Genomic DNA, 22,233 nt, shown 5'->3' with positions numbered 1-22,233 from the left:
CTTCTGTTTTTTTATATTTGATTGGAATTGTCTGTCTTTTCTACGTTTAACTTTCCTGTAGGTGGAGGCATTCGTGACATACTGACAAATATAGTTTATTATTTATTAAAACTTCATTTAGTATACAAAACACGAAGAAAAAAATTACCCAAATGGTAATTTTATCTTATAGATCACCCAACAATCTGTGGTGGGTAATTCTGGTAGTATACTTTCCATTCCTCGGATGTATAATTTTGGCTCCAGTTAATGGGCAAAAGTTGTCCGAAGTCTATAGGTTGAAAGTATTCCAACTTGTGGCTGCAAATATGACAATTCTTGATAAATGGTTCCATAATTTTAGTGTACTTTAATGTTATGCTGTTGTTGTGGTCATTATTGTGGTTGTTCATTTAGTATCACTACAATCGTTATGAAATGGTATAATAGATCTTTATGTAAGTTTTTCGACCATGTTAAATAAAAAAAGATAAGTTGTACCTGAACCGATCCATGCAACAAAAATTGCGATCGGTCATCGATCACCGATCAGTTTCAGATCAGTCATCCATCCGTCAAACCGATCTATCAAACCGGTGATCGCATCACGTGACCACAGAGCGGTTAATATATTTTGCGGTTTCTGGTGTTTTCTTTGTCAATTTTAAACATATTTACACAATGCAATAAATTTGAACATCAATCTTTACCTTTGTTTTACATTTTTTAAAATTTTTTACAAATCATTCGTCATTTTACATACCAAAACTGCGATCAGATCAGTCAACGGTCACGATCCGTCAAACCGTTGCGCGGATCGGTTCAGGGACTAATTGTACCTAATTGGACTAGATACATGTATGTCTAACCAGTTTGAATCTTCTGCTTATTCTCGTTCCGACTATTTAGTGTTTTATTTTTGCGGTCGTATGAAACTACGCCATTCAATCAATTTTGCTATGTATTTACTATTATTTAGCGGGAGTCTGGTCTCAAAACAAGGCGATTTAACTTAACATTTTTTTCTGAAGAAAAACCTCAATGTCTTTAGGGAAAGGTCAATTAAGCAAATAATAGTTCTTTTCTTGTATGAGGTAGATATGTATTTTATTCTATGATTGTCACTTACAAATCGGGATCGGTGAATTTTCCTGTTGGTACTGGATAAAGCGATTCATATATCCTACTATTCCCAGAGCCATGGATTGCGTAGGCATTGAATTTGGTAACTTTGAACGGGAAGTAGTATGCAGGAATCACAGCCCTTCCATTCCAAGTGTTTCCTGTAATTTTTGCTGTATATTGTATGGGTAGCTGATCCTGAAACATAACATTAGTATGATAGACACGATATTTTTTTATGCTTTCACATACGAACAAGTTAGCTAACACTCCTACTACCGATGTTATTTTTTTATCCCATGTAGGAACTTTACACAAGGTCCAACTTCAGATTTGTCTCTCAGTTCAAGTGTTTTGCGATCATTACGCCAATTTTCTAGATAAAGTTCAGCAACTGACACAAAACTACCAAGGCCAAGATATGTTGCCCACAGATTAATGTCGTCACTTAAAAAATTCTACGATTGTTATTATAACCTAATTGACCGACATGGAGTGTCCGTTTCCGACTTAACCAGTAACCTCCAACTGTCTAAAACATGTTAAAGGTTCCACGTATTTAAAATTTAAAAAGCAATTCTGTTACTTGAACTTCACATGATGATCTTGAACTTGGTATTAGATACTTGGCAAGTTTTAGATCATAAATACAGAGAGAAACACACATTCATTCAACTGCGACCATTTCTCCCGATTTACTAGAGAAAGCATGACGACTTCAAACAAAAATATTGGGACAAGGCCCATTGATTATGTTTGTCATATCAAAATTCTACGGTTGCCATCATGACTTTATTTACCAAAAGGGAGTTCCTGTTTCTGCATTCTACAACTGCATGCCTTAGACATCTTTCATTTTCACTGGATTTGACCTCCAACAAGTAGCCACGGCGAAAACCTTGCAAGAAAAATGATCTTCTCGTCCTTCCGGAGCATCTGTGTTTGTTCTTGGTCCGCGATGTGCTTTTTTGTGTGTACTTATTGGTACTATTTTTCTTTTTGTCGTACGCCTTCACACTTGAATTTCTGCTTTTTCTGCCAATCGTGTTGCCTTTTGTAAGTCACTCACTGTTCCATATAGTTTATTTTGAACTGAGGTTGGTAATGGTCATATCTGTATTCTCAATGGTTCTTACATGTCTATAGAATGCTAGTTGTATCCTGTTCTGCTTTACTACAGGGACACATTGAAGATGGTACGACTTTCATCACTTTGTTTAGATGTAGATTTAGTCTGTCGTGCTCTGTTCTAAGTTTGGTCAAGTTTCGACTGACAGCTAATGGTAGCTGTTGTGTCGTTAGAATTTACAATACAGAGATTTGATAACGGTCTTCATCACTGCTAGGCAGGCTGGGTTGACCCCTTGTTGTTGTCCAACACCTTGTTTTGCTAAAATATCAGTTTGTTCATTGTCATATATTTCACGGTGAGAAGGGATCCACTATAGCACTATTCCGAGGCTTTTCATGTTGCATAACGCATGTTATATTAAGGATCTACTTGCCATTCAGACACAGAAAGAGTACAGAAAAGCAATGTTTGGTAATTGTTGAAGGAGACCAAAAGTTGGTCACTGTTTTGTTACAGTGAATTCGAAAAACAAAGTGTTTTAAAGGGCGAGCTAAGCAGGCACTCCAACCGATTTAGAAAAAGAATATCAAATAGTACTACACAACTTAGTAGAGTTAATGTTGAGTAATTACAACATGACTGACGGGATGAAAAAATCCGTTTCAACAAATCTTTAATCACCTACATGTGAAAATAACAATAATAGACCGGAAAAAATGATAGTGTTTGCAAGTGGTACAATTCAGGATTAACAGCCATCCTTTTGAGAAACAACAAACATGATAGTGATTAATGCAAAATTACCATTTTAACAACTTGACCACTTAATCACCTGGATAAGAGAGAAATGAATATAGATGTTAAAAGATAAATAAAAATATCAGGAAGGTTCAGAGACAGAAATGTTCAATCTCAGAGAAACCAATAAGTGTTCAGTAAAGGGTTCAACAAACTTTTGGTTCAAAGAACTGTAGTGGTAGCGACACGTAACCTTAGAACAGCATAGAATTCCAGGGGATTGCATCGTATGGACCAAGCAGAATTGAATATTGTCTTGAATTTTTGTAACTACGGTTTGTGTATGATAACTGTAGAACGCGTATAGAAATAACACTTAGATAAACGAAATTTGAATAAAAATATAGGACAATCAGTAAAATGAGAAAAAGGAGTAGTCAGTATAAAAAAAAACAGGGATGGTGGTTTAACTCAGTAAAAGTAATTATAAGAGGAAGGAAGGATTGGATTTATACATGGCTATTCGACATAATATCATAGTCATTAAAAGAGGAGCGTTTTTTTTTAAACGCGTTCTATTCACGAACAGAGACGACCATAGCCATATCAACTTTGGAGAAAAACATTCTAAAAAAGCACAAAAAGAACATAGAAGATATCAGACTTGTTCTGTTTAAATATTTGGATAAGACAACAACGATACATGTGGAAAGAAGATGTTTACAGCGATAAGCAATGATTGTTTTGGCAAACGATAATGGATCTGAAATAAAAAATTTCTATCAAAAATGACAGCGCGGTTACCAACAATGGATAGAATGAGGTGAACAAATCTAAGTATAAATATTACTAAGAATGTAAGAAATGACTGGAATTTTATACGGTTACTAATGTGTAGCGAGGTGCATTATTTTTGTTCAATTAAAGGGGTTTGTCAAATTGTTGGAAGGGGTAGAATCACTTTGATTGGTAACTTGTGTATTGAAAGTGGGACTTGGGATGTAATGACAGAACAGCAGATGTCAGACTTGTCTGACCAATTTTATATCATGGATGATTTTGCATTATTACGAAAGTCAAAAGTCACAAAACATCGAGGCTTAATCCATTCCTTGTATTACTGGATTTAGCTTCCGATTTCGATGTTGTAAGTTATGAGTACTTCTTGCTGGTCTTCCTGTGTTTTTGGTTCTAATGCTACTGATACCAATATCAATATGTATAATTGGTATTTTTGTCTTGTGCTCATGTCTCGTCTTGGTAACACTTCACAAATATGGGAGAAATTCTTATCAGTACCTTAAAACTGTTCCTTCGTCCATGCAATATTAACAATAGATGTTGTCCATGGCTATGAATACAAAAAAGTAATCGACAGTTTGTGATATTGAAAAATACATTCAAAAAATACATTTATCATTAATTTAGTTCAATTCTAGTATCGACTATGGCACGTTAACGTTTCAAGATTTATTAAAACATATTGATTCAAAAACCTACAAATATACATGCAATATTTTTCTATATAAATTCAAAAATAAAAAGATATGTTCAAAACTTACACAGTACAAATATATATGCAATATTTTTGTGTATATGTTCTAAAATAAAAATATATGTTCAAAACTTGCATATATGTATGCAATAGTTTTCCACATACAAAAAAAAAATATAAAATAAAATTTATGTTCAAATCTAACAACAAAATCTGATAAGAATCATAGGTACTTGAGGACAAGACCGAGTTTCTCGACCCTCCCCCTTTTTATTGAAAATCAAATTTAAAAATAGTTTGTTAGTTAAGTTATAATTTATGTTGCAATCCCACACTTATATTATAAATAACGTTTGTGACTATCCATTGCAAGTTTACTTGGCCATTACTGATAGTATATACTGGGTGCCAAAGTGAAATCCGACAACCATATTAACTAATAAAGTTTATTCGTTAAGCTACTAGAGTATATATACATCCAGTTATTACTTTTCACATAAGTTTCCTGATGTAAACTTTGATCATCTATACCATAACTTAAGTACTTTTATTTTATATAAATGCTAAAATAAAACATTGATGTTATATAAAATGCTTATATACTTTAAATCAAGTCGTAATGTTAGACAGGACTCAAGTTATACATTGTAAGAATGGGTACTTACGGGCTGAGTTCTATTTCTAAATAGTCGTTATGGTCATTTAGAAAGAAAGCTTCAGCAACTGAAATGGGAAAGATTAATATATAGTATGGCACTTTTGGAGATGGAAATTTGGGCGATTTTTTTTCAATGAATATTTACATAAGTTAATTATATGTTTTCCTTGAATATCAAGAATTAATTGAAATAAATTTCGAAATGTTGGCAAAAAAATTAATATCTCTGCTTTACCTTCATAATCCCATAAGCCCGGAAAAGGTTGGCCTGGTAAACCACCTGGGTTCTTTGGGTCGTTAAAGAAATGTCCCTCTACTGATATGATGAGATTACGGCTTCTGTCTGGTTCTAATGTCAAAGTGATAGGTCGATGGTTGATTGGATTTCCATCCCACGTTGTGTTGATGCTAAAAGTCATTCCTGCCTACAGTGATACTTCTACATGTTTACGTACATGTTTGAAGTGTAGTTTATCAAAACTTAATTTATCATGATGGCTTTTTACAAAATAGCAAACTTTTGTATAAAGATATATTCACATTCATTTTCAATTATTGAAAAGGATAATAGAAGTTGTACTTTGAAATGAACGGATTCATCATAGTTCCGCAATATTTTGTTAGTTAACGCTTTCGTTTTTCGTGTATCTATCATGTGGACTAACATATTTTGATTCCTATTCAAAAATTAGCACATACCATATCATTTATTATGTTGAATTTATAGTTACTTACCGTGTTTCCCCGTCCAGGTGTTGGTAAAAGGTTAGACAACAAAATGGGAAACAGATACATGTTGGAAATCTCCAGAACAAGAAAGTTTCTGTAGACTTACTGAGATAAGGTTGAGTACTTCCGTCTAAACTACAACTTGTAGATAAATTTTACCTTGAGACGAAGTAGATATATATAAATAGATTTCAACATGTACACGAAACAAAAAAGATGAATAATGATTCATTATTAACGTCACAAATTTTAATTTCATAACAAAACAGCTGGAATTAATGACATATTTTGACAATCTTGTCGTAATCTCCTAACCACATTTTATTTGTGTGCAAATGATACTATGAATTGAGGAAAAATAACTTGAAAATTCACTAGGCAAACAAGTGTCTATACGTCATTTGGTATTAATAATAACTCTCCTTTCTTTTTATTTGATTATATATATGGTTAGGTCTGCAAGCTACACAACTTAACCTATCTCAATTCTCTTTTCTACATTACTCAAAGCAGTGATGGATTGGCTAACGTGTTACTGTGAATCAGATACGCATTCTTAAAAATTGATAAAAAACTTTCATGGATATCTCACTTATGGTAGCCTTACCTTTTGTTAAAGTTAACAAACTTTTGAGTTTCCTATCTTGAACACAGAATATCCACATGACAAACTGTGTTCTGTGAGATCGTTAATACAAAAAGGGGATTTTAACAGGCATATTTGGTGAAAAACTATCAAGAATTACTCTAAGTCTGATATTGTTAAAATCTTGGAATTTCTGATGAACAATTTTTGCCTAATTTTGAGGACATATGATACGACACTACATATGATTACAATTTTGTCCGACCTGTTTCTGTATTAATATGAAGCTAAGTCTTTGTAATAGTGCATTTGATTTGTTCACTGATTTGATAAATAGAGCGACAATACTGTGAAATAAGCTTCTAAGACAGGATTTATTTCTGACTTGGTTTATATTATCACAAAGAAAGCTGTGTGGTTGTCATGACAATACGGTTGACCGATTCGAATTTTCCATCTCAGAGATGTGACGAGATATCTTCAGTTATATTTTCCGTCTTATCCCCATATTGACATCAATCATATTTGATTATTACTATATGTTAATAAATATGTAATTTCATATTGGCCATGTTATAGGTTTGAGGTCTGTCATATTAGTCGAAGCGGTTGTATTGGTCCCAAGGCATCGCCGAGGACAATATATGGCTGTCGAGGCCAATATGATTGACCAAAAACCTGTAACAGGACTCATCTGAAATTACATATTTATTGACAATTTTATTAACCAACTCAACTAGATGATTTGTAGAACAGTTGTTTTTTGTGTTTTACCAAGAACATGTAAGTTTATTTGGATTAATCAGTCGTAAATATCCTTTCCGTATAAAATGTAAGACTTTTTGTGTTTCTGCAGCTTTTAGTCCTGCTGATCAAAGTTCATGAAATCCAATTCTAACTACAAATTGCAGTGTCAAACGACCGGAAGTCATGATGCCGTATTAGCCCTGATTTGAACCATATTGGCCCCGTATTGTTGCCCGGTTTCAATTCATATCAATCGGTCAGTTTTTGATGTATTTTAGAAGAGTAAACTAGAAGATTGAAGTCATCACTACAGAAGTTTTACGGTCGTCACCATGAACTGGTGGATCGTTGTGGTGTATCCATCTGCACCATGAAACTGATTTATTCAACGGGTCATAGTTTTCCTTTCCTCGTTTGTCTACCCCGGACTTGACTTTTTATGAGCAACTCGACGGGTGTTTCTAGAAAAGCAGAGGACGCTTACCCTACCGGTGCACCTGGTCCATGCTCCCAGTTTTTAGTGGAGTCCGAGTTGCTCATTTACTTTTGTTACTTTATATGTATGATTTTAGTTACTTCATGTTCTTTGTTGTATATGTCTGTTTCCCATGACTGATCTTTGTCCCTGGATTGCATTCTTTTGATTACCGCTATAACCTTGGTTCCCTTGATTACTCTTTCATGATGACGACCATAAAACTTTTGTATTGATGACTTCAATCTTGTAGCAACATAACCCTTTTCAAGAAGCCTAATTGTTAGAAGTCTAGCGAGGTACAAAAGTTTGCGTAGTTATGGCAAGCTCTAGCATAACGTATGGGTTGTGATATGAAAACTCCATTCGAAGGTGCTGAAGGGATGTTGCCACAGATGAAAGGAAAATTGACAATACAGAATGAAAAATCATCTCGTTTGTCGTGTAGTGTGGTCAATAGTTCTCCTTTATCAACGATCTATATGTGTAGGTCAAGATATGAGGCTGACTTCACTGTGTCTATAGTATCTTTTATCCCAAGTTCTTTGGGGTAGATGCGATTTATGAAATCCCTGAAACTAGGATTGTTTAATGATAATACGTTATCAATTTGGCGGAAAGTGAGATCAAAGGATTTGATTAAAAATTAAAGACCTCACAGCCTTTACCCACTCTGACAGTGAATCAATGTTTCCATGTTCTTGTTTCATCCATCCATTTTTTACTGCATAATTCTCTATGGATCCGTAAGAAATTTAAAGTTATAATTCCAATTTATGAAGAGTGTTTATGGTAATAGGAACGCTTTGAAAGGACGTTACGGATAGGTTCGCTTTCTATAATGTTTAAATCTCCCGTAATGACGTGACCGGAAGGACCACGTTTGAATGGAGAGCTTTTGCAAGAGCATTCAGGTGGTTTAGCCTTGAAGTCCTCAATATCGAGGCCCTGTAATAGCGTTTTTATAATTCAAAAGTTTGAATGCAACATGTGAAGTACACTAATATGAAAAAATTCGATATTAACTTGTCTTTGAAGTACGGGGGAAATTTGTTTAATACGTTTTTGTGATGGATGGTGTAAGCCAAATTAATTGCAGTAATACCCTTCGTTGACAAAAGTTATTGGAATAAATAATCATTTATCTTTTACATAAACTGAATATTCCATTTTCTTTTTTTCACAATAAGTCCTAACAATCAGTTTTGTATGTTTTTTTAAATTCATTGATGTTTTGCTTTCAAAATGTGCATGTATTTAAAAATGGGGAATTTTTTAGTCAGTTTCGTCGATTTGAATTTTATATGTGATAGCGCAGAATACTACCCTCGTATTGGACCAATCAAAATGCAGCAAATTGACGCGAAGTAAAATGATTAATGTTCTCAATGTTTACCTTTTCCTTAAACTATGTTCCGTCGTATATGAAAAGTGTTAGGCAGTTTAAAATTAAAAATTCAAATTAATGATGCATGTCACAACAAATCAATATATACAACGTCTCAGAATGTGACGACTCTATTTGCTACACTGCTCCATCGGATCAAATTGATACAGGGAAGATACATAAACGTATAGAAAGGTCTGAAAAATTGCATCGCAAATTTGACAGTTCTAACATCGTTGGGAATTTTTCAGACCTTTCTATACGTTTATGTATCTTCCCTGTATCAATTTGATCCGATGGAGCAGTGTAGCAAATAGAGTCGTCACATTCTGAGACGTTGTATAATATTGATTTGTTGTGACATGCATCATTAATTTGATCCTCTATCCTACATATTAACATCTAAATGAACTGTCCCGTACCACCATACATCGTGTACTAAGTTACAGCCCTAGATTAATCCTACGAGGAGGAATGACCCGGCCAGCGAAAGCTATATTTTTATATAGCCTAGCTGGCCGAGTGGTCTAGGGCGCTGGACTTTGTGCAGGCGGTGTTGCCATAGATGTCACAGCGGTACGAGTTCGAGTCCCGCGGAGGGAACGACCAAAAATTTGCATTGCAAATTTGACAGTCCTAACATCGTTGGGAATCTTTCAGACCTTTCTATACGTTTATGTATCAATTTGATCCGATGGAGCAGTGTAGCAAATAGAGTCGTCACGTTCTGAGACGTTATATATTTATATAGCCTAGCTGGTCGAGTGGTCTAGGGCGCTGGACTTAGTGCATGCCATATATGTCACAGCGGTACGAGTTCGAGTCCCGTGGAGGGAACGACCAAAAAAAATTTGCTTCGCAAATTTGACAGTTCTAACATCGTTGGGAATTTGTCAGGCCCTTCTATAAGTTAACGTTATCTTCCCTGTATCAATTTGATCTGATGAAGCAGTGTAGCGAATGGAGTCGTCATATTCTGAGAAAAAAAATCTTTCATTGAATATTTAATTGATAAGTGTATATTACTCCTGGCATCACTATGTTGATCCTAGTTGTACATGTAACGTGTATATATAGAAATGTACTGGTAGTAAGTTGGTTTAACTCCCCATAATGCCTATATGATGAAACATTTTAAAACATTTCGTAAGGTCGAACTTCCAGTAGCATTCTATACATTATGAAAGTTAGCCGCATAAAATGTTGTCACCCTGTAGTTTGACATTAAATCGGTCAATTTGTAGAACAGTTATAGATAAGACAAAATATCTTGACATGGAACCCCGCTCAAACAAAATCTCTATTCTGTTTAACTTTGTTTTGTTATGTAGATTCTCTACTGACGCTAACCCAGAAAATAACAAGAAGAATGAAATTCTGGAATTGAGACAGCTAATTACAGATGTCCAAAGTAGACAGAGGTATGACGGTAGAATTATTTTTATAACTCAAACTATTCAGTAACAGTCTTCTGCGAGAAAAGAACATATTACATTCCTAGACTTAAACTATACTGAATGAAAGGGACATATTTACTAGAATTATAATGATAAAAACGAATGAAAAAATACAAAGGAAAAAACAAATAGACAAATTGCAGGAAAAATGAATATCATTAAAAAAAAACATTCTGGTGATCAATCAGAAGTAGCTAAGAATAGCTTATGATTTGATTGAACGATGCAATACTAACCTTTGAGTGTCCAAATTGAACAACGCCTGGATATTGATTTTACTCAGTTTTTTTCCATCTTAAGCATTTTATGTGAAAGAGTAATCAAGGGAACCAAGGTGATAGCGGTAATCAAAAGAATGCAATCCAGGGACAAAGACCAGACATGGAAAACAGACATACACAACAAAGAACATAAAGTAACTAAAATCATGCATACAAAGTAACAAAAGTAAATGAGCAACTCGGACTCCACTAAAAACTGGGAGCATGGAACAGGTGCACCGGTAGGGTAAGCGTCCTCTGCTTTTCTAGAAATACCCGTCGAGTTGCTCATAAAAAGTCAAGTCCGGGGTAGACAAACGAGGAAAAGAAAATTATGACCCGTTGAATAAATCAGTTTTCATGGTGCAGATGGATACACCATAACGATCCATAACGAGTTCATGATGACGACCATAAAACTTCTGTAGTGATGACTTCAATCTTGTAGCAACATAACCCTGTTCCAGAAGCCTATTTGTAAGAGTTCTAGCGCGATACAAAAAGTCGAAGAATTGTAAAAATGATGTTTTTACAACCAATGTGGCAATGTATTTTTGAATTGTATTTCTTAAAAGGTAAGTTCTGTTTATATCTTTGTTAAATTTTATTTCAGGTTTTATGACAATGAACTTGCAGAACAGAAACAAATCATAATTGCACAAGCAAAGGAAATAGTTAAACTCCAAACTCTACTAGACACAGGAGAACGTAATCGCAAAGTATATAGCAATTCCCCAGGTGAAACGTCAGATAAACGACAGTTGCAAGGTGTTAAACGCAGTTAATGATACATTACCATTAATGACAACCAATGAAAATGAAGTTACTTCAATGTAAATTAAGTGCTTTCATTAAACCTTTTTTTTTACCATTTTACCATTCGCATAAAAAAAACGACAAATCGGTATTTGATATTTATTCCTACAGGGGAAAATTACAAATTATAAGTTTAGAATTATGAACTACACCGACCCGTTCATACTATCAGAGAAGAAAAGGATAATGTGTAGACAAAAATAATAGAAATAATACAATCCAGAGTGTGAATCATCACTATCGTAGTTGACAAATCTTCAATATTTCACAACTTTTATTTATCTAATAACAAGCAAATATCAAGAATGAAACTAGCAAATCAAAAAGCTTCACCCTAAAGTTACTGAAGGATTTTTTTTATATAAATTGTTTATTGACTAGAGGTTAGGTACGTTTAACTTAAAACCTGAATTCTGGCGAGTAATGTGTTGGCAGTATGTCATATTATTCCAAACAAGTCTGACGCCCTAACTCTGATTCATATGCATTATTTACAAAATAATATTTATTAAAATAACTGAATAATTGCAATATATAAACTGTTATCAACTGAAAGAAAAACAGTTTTCATCAATAAAATGTTTGAAAGTGTTTTTTGATTGGTTCAATAAAATTCAGAACTTGAATAAAGAAGTCTTGCTAAGATGGTATTATGACACCACCTTTAATTTATATCTTATTCAGAAACAGGCCAATCTGAGTTTTTCATTTGGTTAACTGCACATTTGAAATAAAAATCATGTTGCCGAAGACACGTTACTCAATGACGTACCGCCAATGCCTTACTAGTCTGAAATGATGGCAATAAGTCTCGTAGACCTTAGGTATTCAACAAAATAGACAGATGAAATTTATAATAGAACAAATAAAAAAGTTAAAGGGGACAAACTAGAATTAGGTAAATCAAAAAAATAAAATAAAATGAAATAAAATAAAATAGAACAGTAATGAATTAACAACTATCAATTGTACATAAGTTTTAAAATAGATTGGTAGTCAAGAAGTATTTTGTAGCAGGTGGTATCTCCTTCAGTGTATATTTGGACCACGACGTTGACCTAGGGGCGCCAGAAGTTTTAAAATACAACCAGGTGTGTATTAATCACATTAAATGTCCATGCTTTAACTTAACAAATTATTTCTTTTAACGTCTCAAAATATTTATCAGTTAGATCCAGTTTAGTTATTGATATTAGAAATATATGATAAATTATATAATACGGCAAATTTCATATATGATTTTTTCCGAAAAAAATATTTTGAAAACTTATGTTTACTGTTTGCTTAGTGTGACAATTGTTATGATTATGCTATTTAGGGAGCATTTTGTCATAGATGTGACATTTCTCACATTTTAATTTGTTTTTAGATAATAACTAACGATGGCAGTGGATATGATGCGACAACCGGAGCTTTCACCTGTCCTGAGACTGGCGTTTACATGTTGACATTCTATATTGGAGAACGCGGAAGCTATACGCCACAAGGAGCTTACATCTACCTCAAAGTTAACAACGTGAATATAATCGACGCTGTTGTAGACGCACCACATAATACTCAGGATTTACAAGGAGGGAATACTGTAGTCATCCGTCTAAAAGCAGGGGACGTTGTTGTCACCATACACGAAGATAGTGGTGGCCATGTAGAGGGGGCTACAGGCTTGCGTCTCACTTCATTCTCAGGGTTTATGTTGTACTCATAAAATCATATTCACAATGATATTTGTTATTTGTAAATCAAATCATTTTGCAATATTTCCAGAACGATTTTAAAGGTTGACTGTGCTGCATTTTAGGATATAGAATATAAAAATATACTCTTCCCAACATTGTCCTTAAATATTTTGTGACTTTTATAAATCACTATTTCTTTTAGAAAAATCCAGGTCGACCATGATTGATTTCCAGTCTTTGAGATGGACCACTCTTTGCACATAATTATCGATTGGAGGAAAATCTTGGAGCTCTACAACTTTTCTTCGCATTTCGGCTTCTCTTTCTTGAACTATTTTTAGCTTTTTCCGTCTTTCTTTTTCATCATCCTCCAGATTCTCAAGGTAATCTTCTGGAACATCATCGATAGTTACCCAGCTTTCTTTCTCTGCTTGTAATATTTTTCTCCTTTCCTTTTCGACGACATACAAGAAAATGCATCCTCCAATAAATATTCCATATATAACTCCGCTACAGAGAAGAAGTCCCCAATTCAGTGTTGCCATCCTCACTGGTAGGTAGTTCTTGGTACCTTTAATATATGTGAAACTTGGCTTTTAAAAGAAATATGAAAAACTGATATTCATTGTGATGCCTATATTTTATTTTATCTATTAAAGTACAAGGTAATTGTAATAGAAAGCAAATGCATATTTAAAAAAAATATTATTTTTTTCCCAAACTTTTAACAAAGTAAAAACACGATTTGAACTCTACCATCAATACTCATACTCATACTCCTAATAGTAATAAAATTCTTCTTTCTATGTACATCCATATCTTGTTTATGCAAATAGATCAGTTTTACTTATTTTCTCGATGTAACATTACTAAATTTTGATATATAATTCCTTTCTCTCATGAGAATAGTGTGTAATGTAGGTATACATGATATGTATTAGTAGAGCTAATTTCGGGGTACAACTCTCACACAATAGAACGTTATGCTGAAATCACTTACTAGAATATGCCCAATATTCTATTCTTAACCCTCTATAGTTTGATCCACGTTTGCTGGCAGAAAATGCTACTGTAACACTAGAACCTGATGAAATGATTTCTTCTGATGGATAAGAATCACCACACCAATCTCGTATTACAGAATATAGACTTGATGGTCCTGAAAATAATAATAAAGCTGAATCAATGCTCACAACTTGACGAAGTCAATATGTTTATTTCATACTGAAGATGAGCAGCATAATAGATATTGTCTTACAAATGGCAAATTACACAAATATCTTACAAGGACAGTACATATCATTCCCAGTGACCATGGAACAGTAATTCCACACATTGCGCCGTTTATTTTGCTGAGGCTATAATTTAAGATGATATCCATGAATGATCGACAATTTATTTCCATAACAGTAAAAGCAACTACAATCAACGTTTACGATGTTCTTCCTTAACGTTGTTTTACCCCGTATAATCTTTTAAATCTGTTATATATTCATAACATATACAAAATATAAATAACTGCCATTCATTACCTCCACTTCATCCTTATAACAGCTGCATAATATAAATAACTATCACCACTGACGTTAGCAGGATCTTTACAGTACACAAAATTAATAACTAAAATCAATATCTCCAACTACTTTTTTATGACAGTTAGAAATATAAATTACTATCCATCAATGACTTTCGCTATATATATCCCAAGCAATAACAGAACTTCATAACCGCAAATACAGCGCCATAATAGCTATAGGCCTATCAACATTGACCCTCCACAACATCGGTGGTCTCGTCGTAGTGTGCTCGCTTTGAATGCAGGAGGTTGTTGGTTTGATTCCCAACCGAGGCACATCTATAATGCGGTAGTCACTGGTTATCTATGAAGCATGCTTCATATAGGAACATCAACAACACAGACACAGTGAAGTCATTTATTGACCTACACTTAGAGATCGATGGTTAAGAAAAATCATTGACCAAACTTCTACGACAAACGTAATGATTTTTTATTCAGAATTGTAATATTCCTTTCATTTGTGGCGACATCCGTTCAGCACCTGCGTATGGAGTTTTCATATCACAACTCGTACGTTATGTCAGAGCTGCCGTAACTACGCAGACTTTTTGTATCGCGCTAGACTTCTTACAATTAGGCTTCTAGAACAGGGTTATGTTGCTACGAAATTGAAGTCATCACTGCAGAAGTTTTATGGTCGTCATTATGAACTCGTGGATCGTTAAGGTGTATCCATCTGCACCATGAAAGCTGATTTGTTCAACGTGTCATAGTTTTCCTTTCCTCTTTCGTCTACCCCGAACTTGACTATTAATGAGCAACTCGATGGCTGTTTCTAGAATGGCAGAGGACGTTTACCCTACCGGTGCATCTGGTCCATGCTCCCAGTTTTTAGTGGAGTCCGAGTTGCTCATTTACTTCTTTACTTTGTATGTATTATTTTAGTTACTTTAAGTTCTTTGTTGTGTATGTCTGTTTTCCATGTCTGTTCTTTGTCCCTGTACTGGATTACATTCTTTTGATTTCCGCTAGAATCCTGGTTCCCTTTATTACTCTATAACTCTTAAGCATCACAAACTTACTTTCCATGATCTTCACTATATATACATTAGTTATAGACCTAGCATAAGTAACCTCCAGCATATCTCCTTATCACTTACATACCTTTCATGACCTCTATGTATACTCTATGCATACCCAAAACATGAATCCACCGTTCAAGACCTCCACTAGATCTACTGTAAAGCTTCACACATACCATTCATGACATCAACATCTCTCTGATAGTTCTAAGCTTAACGTCAATTACTTCCACTATACCTATGTAGCAGTTACTAGTATATTACCTTGACTTCTATTATATCTTCATAACAGTTGTAAACCTACCGTCCATAACTTCTATTATATCTTCATAACAGTTGTAAACCTACCGTCCATGACTTCTACTATATCTTCATAGCAGTTGTAAACCTACCGTCCATGACTTCTACTATATCTTCATAACAGTTGTAAACCTACCGTCCATGACTTCTATTATATCTTCATAACAGTTGTAAACCTACCGTCCTTGACTTCTATTATATCTTCATAACAGTTGTAAACCTACCGTCCATGACTTCTACTATATCTTCATAACAGTTGAATGTGTTGGATATGTTACTGTCTTGTACTTTCATATGAACAACACCATTACTGATAAACGAAGATGCTTGTATTGTCCATTCTACATAAACTGGTCTGGTAAAGACAATAGGCGTAAATATTATAGTACAGGAATACTTCTTACAACTGATTCATGGAATTGAGTGCACTCTTATTTAGTGAATTGTCCATTGGTAACTAGGATATGTCAAGTAAAAGCAAGAATATTTCTATTACTAACGTGGCATAGTCATTGTTAGTGAATGGAGTAACTTTCTTTTTATTTAGTAATAAGCTTGTGAAGTCGAATATGTTTACTAATATCTACGTGCTTAATTAGATTTTAATTAAAAGGAAAAATCAATGGTAAATAGTAAAAGTACAAATAATTCCTAATAAATAGCTATGACATGATTACAATTAGGCATGAATGGCAGATAAAACACTCTTTATTCTATGATTCCAGCTCTTACTGATGAAATAGATTTCGTGGGAATTGAACTGTTCGTAATTGTTTGTGTAACTTTTAATTTTTATAAAAATAAATGCAACCCACGTTTCGTCAAATTGTATTTTTATGATCATTGCTGTCTTTTGTCTACAATTTACACAATTAACTAAATATATTGCTCAAAAGACATGTTACCAGTGGAAAGCTAATTCTCCTTCGTTTATTCTGTACACAGCGCGTAACTAGTGGAAAAGCTTTTTATTTCAGTATTCCTAATATAGCAACTTTACTATTTAGAGGCTTCTACTTCATCTTCATCCGAGGGAGACATATTTCGGGTCGCATACTTCTCCATTTTCATCCTTCAGACAAAGCCAAGATACTCATGAATTTTGTCCTCAATAAAGAAACCCAGGTGCTCCCTCGAGAAGAAAATTGTCTCTGCATTCAAAGCAAAACTACCAAAACAGCGACTGCACATGCCTGTTAAAATGGTATACAAGGCAACTGTTTGCTAAGCTGCTGAAAATACATTATGTCGTCTATCTTGAGATAGCCAAGTTTAAAGTGGAAGGCTTGATATTGCTTTCCCTTGCCTAAGCCAAATTACTAGTAATTACTAGTAAATTACTAGCAGCTCTTTTCCTTCTTGTCAGGGCTTTTCAGAGATTACTAAAAGGTATGTTTACACTTGTTGAAGACCTTTTGGTGACCTCTGAAAGTATAATTATTTTGTATTTAGGTTATACGCTGGTGCATTTGTTGCGTTTCATCATGTCCATCATATCTATTCTTTTTCATTCTCCCCGAGTAACCGGGGTTATTAGATTTATTTAAGTCTAGTTATTTAATTAAATATATAAATTACCTTGGGTATGGTGCAGGATAGTTCGGTGATGTAAATGTATTTTTCTGTAATGTTGCTGTTAAATCGTAGTAATGTTTGTCGGAATTCACTGTTGTACCTGTTGATTATAAACGTTATGCATCGTATTTATCATTGACATAATGTTTGATGATATTTAATTTCCTTTCAAGTTAATACAGTTAAGTAAGTGTTTGTTCCAAGTCAAATTTTTAAAGAACTGTTTTTGTTGATAAATTTCTAGTATAATAGTCATCGCACATTTCGCCTCACTTACCATGAAATAGAATGATGGTCCATATAGTCATTCCCTTTGTATTCAAAAACATTGTGGAAAGCTAACACACTTTGACAAATACCATTAAAAATCATAAACTCTATCGAACTTGTCATGATTTCTGACCGATAAAGAAGATTAAATGATTAGGTTTTTGCATATGAAGGATTAATTCTAAATCGAAAACTAAGGATACACGAATATTATTTAAAAATCTTCTTTCTTGCTGAAAGCTGCCTAGTACAATGTATTAAGATTAGAAACATTTTGCAATATAGTTAGGCAATAAATGACCGTGCAAGGGGTAAAGGACATTATTTAGATTATTGCATGTTCTTTTTTCTTCAATATTTGTTCTCTGGTTATTTTTATAACTCTTTTTTTCACCCTGAAATATTGTTTGTTCTTGATGGGAGTGTTGAAAATCTTCGTAAATCATGTTCAATTAGTCGGTAGTATTTTTTATCGGTTTATATTTTTCGAATGCCAGCATCGTTTGATCTTTCAAGAGTTTTGTTGGCGTTTGAGGAGTTTTACTAACGTTTTTTTTTCGTTACAGGTAAATTACCGTTTAAATTTTCAAGGATTTTTTTATCTATCAATATATACCCCTTCCGTTTGCTGATATATACCTGTTATTTTTTTACAGTATATTTTATATCAGAACAATATCACATATTTCTCATTCTTTTATATATATCATATTCAATTTTATAACTGTAACCATTTGCCCACTTCGGGATTTAGACCAGGATAAGTCAATTTCAACAGTTCAAAACACTCTATGTACATTTTCTAAATCACTTATTAAACCATTGAAATATCGACTGTTTTCCAGATCGTATCCGGAAATCCATAACTTTAATATTTCTGTCACCTGCTACGTGGATATGCACGTTATGTGTCTCGACAATACTATGTCTATCAGTATATGTGGTGACTCTAGCTTCACATGACTTATTTATTCACGTGAACGGTGCAAGTGCAAAAGAAATAATGAATTGGCGCAAGTGAAAGATTGGAAATTGAATAAATCGGCCATACACATTTACTATCACATCAGCAAATTGTACTCAAACCAAACACTAATTGATATAGATATTTTACAGATAAAATGTAAATTGCATTATGTATTTTCATTAATTTTCTGGGTTTTGTTTGTTATTTTGTTTGTTTGTTTTATTATTATTATTATTGTCTTTTAAATTTTTTTCTATTGATTGATATTAAAAGATTATGGGTTTTTTTGCTTAATAATGCTAAATTAAAGGTTTTATTTTTGGCAAAATTGGGGTTTAAGGTATTACAACGACTTTAGTTGACAAATCTAACATAAAACCTTCGTTGATACTTTCATCTTTTACGAGACGCCTTCCCCAATTTCAAGACATATTTTGAAGTGGATGTCTTCTTTGTTTTACTTGTATTTTAGTTGCCTTAGTTTCCTTTTATTTTTACGTATCTATTCTTCATATTTTCTGAACTGTTTTGACTACTGATTTTACTGATTTTGACCTTCCTCAATTTGATGTTACCCCGTTTTATTTTGCAATATACCTGAAATAATTAAACTTCGGATGACTTCTATCTTGCAGCAACATAGCCTTGTTCCAGAAATCTAATTGTAAGAAGTCTAGCGCGATACAAAAAGTCTAAACAGCAAGCTCTGGCATAGCGTATGAGTCGTGATATGAAAACTCCATACGCAGGTGCTGAAGGGATATTGACAAAGATGAAAGGAAAGTTAACGATTCTGAATGAGAAATCATCACGTTTGTCGTAAAGTTTAGTCAATAGTTTTCCTTTACCATCGATCTCTAAGTGTAGGTCAATAAATGACTTCACTGTGTCTGTGTTGTTGATGTTCCTATATGAAGCATGCTTCATAGATAACCAGTGACTACCGCATTATAGATGTGCCTCGGTTGGGAATCAAACCAACAACCTCTAATGTAGGTCAATATAGGAGGCTGACATCACAGTGTCTGTAGTATCCTTTATCTCAAATTCTTTGGGGTATGTGCGATGTATCAAATCCCCTAAACTAGGATTGTTATCTATATAGCGGAAACTGAGATTAAGAGATCTAGCTAAACGATGTTCTTTGTTTCGGATCAGATCAGCCTCATAAGAGTGAAGAAATAGGTCAGCAAGTAGAGGAGCACAATTTGTTCCCATTGGAATGCCGACCATTTGTTTGAAAACGCGTCCATCACATTGGACAAATTTGTTGTCGATCACAAATTTCGCTCTTGACTCTTCCCTTTGACTATTGCCAAGAGTTTATCAATTCGGTAGAGTTATTACCCGAAGTTCATCTTTACTAACAAAGAATTACACCGACGTCGTTAAGTTTCTTCTGATAAAGATATTTTGAAGTTATACACATTAGTTCTCTGAAAGAGCATTGTCATTTTTTGTAGTAATAATAAATAATACAAATTATACACATACAAAATACGATGGAAATGATTTTACACAGCATGTAGAATATTTGTTTTAGTTATTAACATTGTAATTAACGTAAAAGCATTATACGTTCATGTTACTCTAAGAAATGATGGAACACATAAATACAAATACGTAGTACTTGGCAAAAATTCTTCATACTTTGTTAAAAAAGGATTCCAAATCATTTTCTAAATATACCGAAGAAGTTGTTGTGAAAATGTTGGAATTTTATCGACAACATAGTTTTGTCCATTATGATGAGCGTGGTTTTCAACGGACAGTCGGTAATCCAATGCAAACAAATTGTGCTCTGCCACTCGCTGATCTATTGTTTCACTCTTAAGAGCCTGATTTTATAGCTATCCCACCCAAACGAAGGTGTATGACAAATCATTCGTTATGCTAGAGCTTATCGGAACTCAGTCCTTCAGCAGCAGGGTTATGTTGATACATGATTAAAGGCATTACTACAAATAGTCATCACAAACTCGTGGGTCGTTATGTGTATCCGTTTGCACCATGAGAACCGATTTTTTTTAACCCTGTCGTGTGTTTTAACACTTTCATCGTCTACCCAGGACGTGATAATTTATAAGCAACTCGGTGGGCGTTTCTAAAAAGAAGCAGAGGACATTACCTAATCCATGATCCCTGTTTTTAGTGGAGTCCGGGTTGATCAGTTCTTTTGTTTCATTTTCGTATAATCTTTATCCTTAGATTATGTTTTTTAATTACCCTTCAAATCCCGTTTCTCTTGATAGCCCTTTCACATCAAACAATATTTAAACAGCAACATTTATAAGTTAACATAAGCACCTTTTATAACTATTACAATGAATCATATATCAGACAAGCTGTTAAACCTAAATTTTGTTTTGCTAATGCATAAGTTGTAAGATCTGCAGCAGAACAAATCAGTTGTTTATTGCAACAAAAACGTCATATAATGTGGTCACAAACTAGTCAATCAACTAAGATCAATTGCAAGTTTTAAACCCTTGAATGTAATGTAACAGATCTGGTTCATTTCAACTCAAAGTTGAAACTTTCAGATATAATAGACCACCTATACCTCTGAATGAACGTTTATGTATTTACTGTAACAATAATAGTATTGAAGATGAGAAACGCTTTTTGTTTGAAAGTAATTTTTACTTAGTCTTACGAGAAGATTTATTTATCAATGTCTGTGCTTTTAATAAGGACTTTTACCTTTTAGATATCGATAACAAACTTAAAATTTTAATGTCAAATTTAGAAATGGTTCCAATTTTAGCCAGTTGAGTACATAAAATATTTTACAGACATCTTACTTTCTGTGGTTTGTTTTATTCGTAGTGTTTCATAAGCTGTTATCGGCTGGCATCTTTTACGATAAATATGTTCTTTTATTGATGTGTAATATGTAATGTAAACGATGGTCATTATTATTTTTGTTTTCGTAAAGGGCATCTACATCTGCTTTTTCATGCAGTAATATAGACTTATTGTTTTGTTAATTAGTCATTTTATATTGTATTTTAGACACAATTATAGCCTGTTAATGAGGTCAAATTGTGATCAAAGGATGAGGGTCCATAAGGCCTTGTTCTGCCTACTGAAATAATTGTTAAAAAATATAATCAATTCGGAAGAAAACTAAATAATAATGTAATACATATTGTAAACTTTCAATTTTATGCATTCAGTTTGTGATTTAAAGAGTACCAGTACAGAAACGAATGCACAAAAATCGCCTGGAGGGCTATTCTGTCAATCATTGAAAACGGCATTTTTTCACTCTTCTGCCACTTATTCTACAGTGAGATCCAGCGTTAACCAAAAAAGATTGA

The 22,233-nt window shown here is 33.7% G+C and overlaps 3 protein-coding genes across 6 annotated transcripts; 1 reads left to right on the top strand and 2 right to left on the bottom strand.

Moving 5' to 3' along the window:
• Window positions 1-89: 89 nt before the first annotated feature.
• On the bottom strand, window positions 90-5,960 carry LOC148605537 (UPF0462 protein C4orf33 homolog). Its single transcript, XM_088550188.1, has 6 exons — window positions 5,800-5,960; window positions 5,300-5,489; window positions 5,072-5,129; window positions 4,211-4,262; window positions 1,109-1,299; window positions 90-300 (listed from the first exon to the last, which is right to left on the bottom strand). The coding sequence occupies exons 1-6, from the start codon at window positions 5,857-5,859 to the stop codon at window positions 174-176; spliced, it is 678 nt and encodes a 225-aa protein (XP_088406314.1). The 5' UTR covers window positions 5,860-5,960; the 3' UTR covers window positions 90-173.
• A 4,268-nt stretch (window positions 5,961-10,228) lies between these two features.
• Window positions 10,229-13,243, top strand: LOC148605536 (complement C1q-like protein 3). Of its 4 annotated transcripts, none has more exons than XM_088549886.1 (4): window positions 10,229-10,409; window positions 11,319-11,443; window positions 12,539-12,612; window positions 12,891-13,243. In XM_088549886.1, the coding sequence occupies exons 1-4, from the start codon at window positions 10,264-10,266 to the stop codon at window positions 13,224-13,226; spliced, it is 681 nt and encodes a 226-aa protein (XP_088406012.1). In that variant the 5' UTR covers window positions 10,229-10,263; the 3' UTR covers window positions 13,227-13,243. The 4 variants fall into 4 exon arrangements, with proteins under 4 accessions (XP_088406012.1, XP_088406011.1, XP_088406010.1 ...); XM_088549885.1 differs by having other exon boundaries at window positions 12,536-12,612; XM_088549884.1 differs by having other exon boundaries at window positions 11,319-11,473.
• Window positions 11,607-17,163, bottom strand: LOC148605535 (uncharacterized). Its single transcript, XM_088547594.1, has 4 exons — window positions 17,099-17,163; window positions 16,323-16,504; window positions 14,198-14,356; window positions 11,607-13,768 (listed from the first exon to the last, which is right to left on the bottom strand). The coding sequence occupies exons 1-4, from the start codon at window positions 17,161-17,163 to the stop codon at window positions 13,377-13,379; spliced, it is 798 nt and encodes a 265-aa protein (XP_088403720.1). The 3' UTR covers window positions 11,607-13,376.
• Window positions 17,164-22,233: the final 5,070 nt, after the last annotated feature.

Source organism: Perna viridis, chromosome 10 (assembly GCF_037379345.1).
Source record: "Perna viridis isolate PV_CMFRI_1.1 ecotype Kerala chromosome 10, ASM3737934v1, whole genome shotgun sequence".
NCBI lineage: Eukaryota > Metazoa > Mollusca > Bivalvia > Mytilida > Mytilidae > Perna > Perna viridis.
This window is presented reverse-complemented; position numbering and strand designations above follow the sequence as displayed.